The sequence below is a fragment of the Phoxinus phoxinus genome (genome assembly GCF_949152265.1).
Source record: "Phoxinus phoxinus genome assembly, chromosome: 3".
In the NCBI taxonomy this organism is placed as follows: Eukaryota; Metazoa; Chordata; class Actinopteri; order Cypriniformes; family Leuciscidae; genus Phoxinus; species Phoxinus phoxinus.
The window spans coordinates 396695-403345 of NC_136878.1; the positions used below are offsets into that span (position 1 = coordinate 396695).

The 6651-nt window shown below is 44.8% G+C and overlaps 1 protein-coding gene across 1 annotated transcript in view; it reads right to left on the bottom strand.

The window, feature by feature from the left end:
- Window positions 1–614: 614 nt before the first annotated feature.
- trabd2a (TraB domain containing 2A) overlaps window positions 615–6651 on the bottom strand; it is a 58432-nt gene continuing 52395 nt past the window's right edge. Inside the window, exons 5-6 of the mRNA XM_079607598.1 lie at window positions 5914–6099; window positions 615–1332 (exon numbers count right to left, since the gene is read on the bottom strand). Of these exons, the coding sequence (XP_079463724.1) occupies window positions 1149–1332; window positions 5914–6099 (370 nt within the window). The 3' untranslated portion in view covers window positions 615–1148. The remainder of the gene's footprint in view (window positions 1333–5913; window positions 6100–6651) is intronic.

The window sequence follows — 6651 nt, forward strand, 5'->3', positions numbered from 1 at the left end:
CTGTTGTCTATATGGAGTGTTTATTATCTTTAGATTTATACCTACCAAGAAAATAAATATGAAGCTTTCAATCAGCATACATGTTTAAATTATGAGCAACGCATTATGGCATTTTAGAATTATTCATAATAATAATAATAAAAACATTATTCACTTTTTTTTCTAATCGAGGATGTCTCCAAAGTCAGATTTATTTCTAATCAAAACCTAAAGATTTATGGCCCGTTCACACCAAGAACGATAAATATAATGATAACAGTAAATATATTGTTCTAAAAATCATTCTAAATATAAAAGAATTGCACATCTCAACTATAACGATAACGGCACCAAGGAACGATATCGCTGGAATCCCTTTAAGAATGTTTTTTTTTCCAGCTGATGAATGTTAAACACTGACGGCCAATCAGAATCCGTCCTGCTCTAAAGAGCTCAAATATTTAAAGTGACGGGTGATAAAACTGCAGCGCTGGTAATATCGAGTATGTGAACGTTAATATTGTTATTGTTCTTGATGTGAACACACACACACACACACACTCCTACAGTAAATGATTATTCAGATATTCATCTACTGTATTATGTTTGTCTTTGACATGCTTTAGATGATAAATACTAGATAAATACTTTATTGGTCACATACACCGGATATCAGGAATATGATGTGTCAAAACAAACACATTTAGAGCGACTAAAACTTTCTATTCCATAAATTAAATGAATAATTTCTATGTCATACAAAAATTTTAACAATCATCAATACTTGAAGTTGACGGATAGAAAAGACAGATACACAACAGAACTCATTCATGAAACTCACTTATGCACAACATGTACTTAAATCTGCTCATATATTTGTGATTGCTAAGATTTCTCCAACACTTTACAGAAGTGCAGCAGTTCATGATTACGGCCGGTAAGCTTGTTAGTTGCTGATTTACTCACAAAAATATGCTGACAACTCTATTACATATATATGTATAAAAAAGTAAACAAACAGAAAACGCTTTATTAAAAACTCTAAATTACATTTATGATACATCTGATATTTACATGGAAATGATTCTCCTGGAAAAGAAGAAACAATCGAAGTGTTCAGTTTCCTGCATTTGTCCAGAAGGAACGAGATATCTGTGTGACTCCAGATATTATAAAAACAGGCGTATGATAATCTGAACGCTCAGAGCCGTGAGGGTGGGTCTTGTCCACGAGGAGGAGGAGCCTGAGAACGTCCTGTCGTAATTGGCTCTGCCGTGCTCCTGTGGGTGTGTCTGCACAGTGATGTAACCGTTGATGATGCGGACGAGAGGAGGCGGAGCTTCGGCCGTCACACTGCGAGAGAGTGAGAGAGAAAGAGAGAGTGAGGTAGAGTGAGAGTGAGGTAGAGTGTGTGAGAGAGAGTGAGAGGTAGAGTGAGAGGTAGAGTGTGTGAGAGAGAGTGAGAGGTTGAGAGGGAGAGTGAGAGAGTGAGAGAGTGATAGGTAGAGTGAGAGAGTGAGAGAGAGAGTGAGTGAGAGCGAGGAGTGAGAGAGAGGTAGAGAGAGAGAGTGAGGTAGAGTGAGAGAGTGAGAGGTAGAGTGAGAGAGAGAGTGAGATAGAGAGAGTGAGTGAGAGTGAGTGAGTGTGTGAGAGAGAGTGATAGGTAGAGTGAGAGGTAGAGTGTGAGAGAGTTAGGTAGAGAGAGAGTGAGTGAGCGAGAGTGAGAGAGGTTGAGTAAGAGAGTGATGTAGAGTGACAGAGCGAGGAGTGAGGGAGGGAGAGAGTGAGAGAGAGTGAGGTAGAGGTAGAGAGTGAGAGAGAGTGAGGTAGAGAGTGAGAGAGAGTGAGGTAGAGAGTGAGAGAGAGTGAGGTAGAGTGAGAGAGAGTGAGGTAGAGGTAGAGAGTGAGGTAGAGAGTGAGAGAGAGTGAGGTAGAGGTAGAGAGTGAGAGCGAGGAGTGAGAGAGAGGTAGAGGTAGAGAGTGAGCAAGAGTGAGAGAGGTTGAGTAAGAGAGTGATGTAGAGGGAGAGAGAGAGAGCGAGAGTGAGAGAGGTTGAGTAAGAGAGTGATGTAGAGTGAGAGAGCGAGGAGTGAGGGAGAGAGTGAGAGAGAGTGAGAGAGAGAGAGTGAGAGCGAGGAGTGAGAGAGAGGTAGAGGTAGAGAGTGAGCGAGAGTGAGAGAGAGTGAGAGAGAGTGAGTGAGAGCGAGGAGTGAGAGAGAGGTAGAGGTAGAGAGTGAGCGAGAGTGAGAGAGGTTGAGTAAGAGAGTGATGTAGAGTGAGAGAGCGAGGAGTGAGGGAGAGAGTGAGAGAGAGTGAGAGAGAGAGAGAGTGAGAGAGAGTGAGAGAGAGAGTGAGAGAGAGTGAGTGAGAGCGAGGAGTGAGAGAGAGGTAGAGGTAGAGAGTGAGCGAGAGTGAGAGAGGTTGAGTAAGAGAGTGATGTAGAGTGAGAGAGCGAGGAGTGAGGGAGAGAGTGAGAGAGAGTGAGAGAGAGAGAGAGAGAGAGAGAGCGAGCGAGAGTAAGGTAGAGTGAGAGTGAGAGAGAGAGAGATATCAGTATTATGATAGAATGAACTGCAGAAAAATGACTGACAAATGTCCAAAATACACTGCAAAAAGTATTCTATTCCTCAGTATCTTGTTTTCCAGTACAACTATCTAAAGATAGAACTGTCAGAAATGTGTGAGAAACGTATCAAAATGAAGTGAGTTTCTGCTTAAAACGAGAACAAATCTACTTAATTCAAATTGAAAACGAGATTATTTGTCTGTCTCCATTGACAGAAGCTTGTTTGCACCAAAGAATAAAAATAAAAAAGGTATTTGCGGCTTTTTCTCACAATTCAGACTTTTTTTCTCACAATTGCGAGATATAAACTTGTAATTGCGAGAAATATGTTTATATCTTTATATGTTTATATGAATTGTATGTTTATATCTCGCAATTCTGACTTTATAACATGCAAGTGGCAGTTGAGTGATAAACTCGCAATTATCTTTTAAAATGTCTTATTCTGTGGCAGAAACAAACTTCCATAGATATTTGTTCTTGTTTTAATCATAAACTCACAATTATGATACATTTTTCATAAAAAAAAGTCTGCTTCTCCAGTAAATGTGTCTTGATGTAAGAGTGTTGAGATATTTGTGCTGGACAACGAGACAGGAACTCTGAGGAATGTGCCTTCATCTTCATCATCATCATCATCATCATCATCTAATTCATTAATCTATTTTATGACATTTGGCAAATATCTCACTCTGAACAGGTCAATGTGGAAGAATCGGTTGTGGACGAAAACTAAGACAGAAACATGACAGAACATCAGATGGTTGTGTGTGTGTGTGTGTGTTCAGAGTCACATGTGGTTTCGCTCAAACACCGCGACGGTCACGTGACCGGACGAAATCTGCGCGCTTATGAAATATGAATCCGCACTAAACGCCCGTCTTCTCCGCGAGGGAGGGAAAATAAATGGAGGTTTAAACTGTCAGAACTCATGAGACGGACGGGAAACATAAATAAAGTTTCATTCACGTCCTCCATCTGTGTCAACACTCGAACATCTCTGAACGAAGCTCTCGCTGTGTGCGCGCGTGTGTGTGTGTGCGCGCGCACGCCTGTGTGTGTGTGTGTGTGTGTGTGTGTGTGCCAGCGGCCCTGTTCCCCTCCACGGGTCAGAATAAATGAAGTCTGTATGCAGGACCTTCTGTTCCTGGGCCTGAACCGCCGCTCGCTACGCTTTCATAAACTGTTTATTAAAGCAATATTTGTGTAACTCAGGATTACGCGGCGACTGTAGACATACATTCAGGCAGATTTCCAGAACACGGTTCAGGCTCGGCAGGGAACATGTCATCTGATGTAAAGAGTCTGTTAGAAGCTGCAGAAATGTGACACTGATCCACGAAATACTGGAGTAAGTCAAACACAGCTCGAGGTGTTCTTCAGGGAACAGGGTTAATATCGCTGAACAACTGGAGCAAAACACTCCATCACTGACATCAAATACACATGTTACTGTGATGTCAGCTAGTAGATAAAGCGGAAGTAGTTCAAACTAAATATAACTTTGTTCATTACATGAAATAAACATGAAAATAAAATATAAAAATATAATTGAATTAAGTCTTGTTTAACTTAATTCAACTTAAGTACTAAAATAACCTAAACTTAATAAAACTAAAAACTATATACTCGTGCTTCGAAAAACAACAAAAACTAGAAAAAATTATTGCGCTATATATTGACAAAAAAAAAAAAAGTCTTTAGCTTCAGGTGCGTAGAGCCGAGGGAATATGGAGAACGAGCAGGAAGGTCTCATGTTCCAAAAAGCAACAAAAACTAATCAAACAAAATAAATATTTTTTTTTACTAAATCTTTAAAATAAAAAATATTTAAAAAATATTTATTTGAAAAAACAAAACAAAAACAGGATGGCTGGTCCCAGTATAGATCATAAACCCGGAGTCTCGATCGCCCCCCGGTGGCTGGTCCCAGTATAGATCATAAACCCGGAGTCTCGATCGCCCCCCGGTGGCTGGTCCCAGTATAGATCATAAACCCAGAGTCTCGATCGCCCCCCGGTGGCTGGTCCCAGTATAGCTCATAAACCCAGAGTCTCGATCGCCCCCCGGTGGCTGGTCCCAGTATAGATCATAAACCCAGAGTCTCGATCGCCCCCCGGTGGCTGGTCCCAGTATAGATCATAAACCCAGAGTCTCGATCGCCCCCCCCCCGGTGGCTGGTCCCAGTATAGATCATAAACACAGAGTCTCGATCGCCCCCCGGTGGCTGGTCCCAGTATAGATCATAAACCCAGAGTCTCGATCGCCCCCCCCCGGTGGCTGGTCCCAGTATAGATCATAAACACAGAGTCTCGATCGCCCCCCGGTGGCTGGTCCCAGTATAGATCATAAACACAGAGTCTCGATCGCCCCCCGGTGGCTGGTCCCAGTATAGATCATAAACACAGAGTCTCGATCGCCCCCCGGTGGCTGGTCCCAGTATAGATCATAAACACAGAGTCTCGATCGCCCCCCCGGTGGCTGGTCCCAGTATAGATCATAAACACAGAGTCTCGATCGCCCCCCGGTGGCTGGTCCCAGTATAGATCATAAACCCGGAGTCTCGATCGCCCCCCGGTGGCTGGTCCCAGTATAGCTAATAAACCCAGAGTCTCGATCGCCCCCCCGGTGGCTGGTCCCAGTATAGATCATAAACCCGGAGTCTCGATCGCCCCCCGGTGGCTGGTCCCAGTATAGATCATAAACACAGAGTCTCGATCGCCCCCCCGGTGGCTGGTCCCAGTATAGATCATAAACCCGGAGTCTCGATCGCCCCCCCGGTGGCTGGTCCCAGTATAGATCATAAACACAGAGTCTCGATCGCCCCCCCCGGTGGCTGCTCCCAGTATAGATCATAAACCCAGAGTCTCGATCGCCCCCCCGGTGGCTGGTCCCAGTATAGATCATAAATACAGAGTCTCGATCGCCCCCCCGGTGGCTGGTCCCAGTATAGATCATAAACCCAGAGTCTCGATCGCCCCCCCGGTGGCTGGTCCCGCGTCACAACTGCGCAGAAGCAGGTCCCAAATCTGCGCAAGATGCCAGCATCATATTAGGACTTTGGCGGCTTCACTTTTCACCAATGGAAGAGAGTGAAGGGGCGTCGTCCATCTTTTCTTTTACAGTCTATGGTTTTTCTGTATTCGTCATTCGGTGGCTCTGAATGGTCAAAATGCCTGATACGCAAAAAAATGCAGAAAAACGAACCCGATCTGAATTTTTTTATGAGGCAGTGTGCGAGAATTGGACGAAAAATTTTGGACTCCGTGTGCAAGAACCTTCATTCTCCAGCACTGGGCGTGGTGTGTTGGTGAGCAACATACCCGGCTACCTTTACTAGTGTGTGTGTGTGTGTGTGTGTGTCTCACCTGTCCTCCATGCGCACCCAGAGGTCGTTGAACTGCCGCCGGCTCTGCTTCTTCTGCTTGTTCCTGCGCTTCTTCTTCAGCTTGTGCTCCGCCTTCTCCATCAGCTCCAGCAGCTCCTCGTCCTCCTGAAGACTCTCGTGCAGGAACGGCTCCAGCTCCACCTCTCCTGCCCTCCAGCTGGACCTCCTGCACACACACACACACACACACACACACACACACACACACACACACACACACACAACAGTCACACTTGTGCTCCTCGCGGTCAGAAATGACCCATTGTTAATGAATGAGAGAGTCTGTATTGTGTGAGTGAGTGAGTGAGTGTGTGAGTGAGTGTGTGAGTGAGTGAGTGAGTGAGTGAGTGAGTGAGTGAGTGAGTGAGTGAGTGAGTGAGTGTGTGAGTGAGTGTGTGTGTGAGTGTGTGAGTGTGTGTGTGAGTGTGTGAGTGTGTGAGTGAGTGAGTGAGTGAGTGTGTGAGTGTGTGAGTGAGTGAGTGAGTGTGTGAGTGAGTGTGTGTGTGAGTGAGTGAGTGAGTGAGTGAGTGTGTGAGTGAGTGTGTGAGTGAGTGTGTGTGTGAGTGTGTGAGTGTGTGAGTGAGTGAGTGAGTGAGTGAGTGTGTGAGTCAGTGAGTGAGTGAGTGAGTGTGTGAGTGTGTGAGTGAGTGTGTGAATGAGTGAGTGAGTGTGTGAGTGTGTGAGTGAGTGAGTGAGTGAGTGTGTGAGTGAGTGTGTG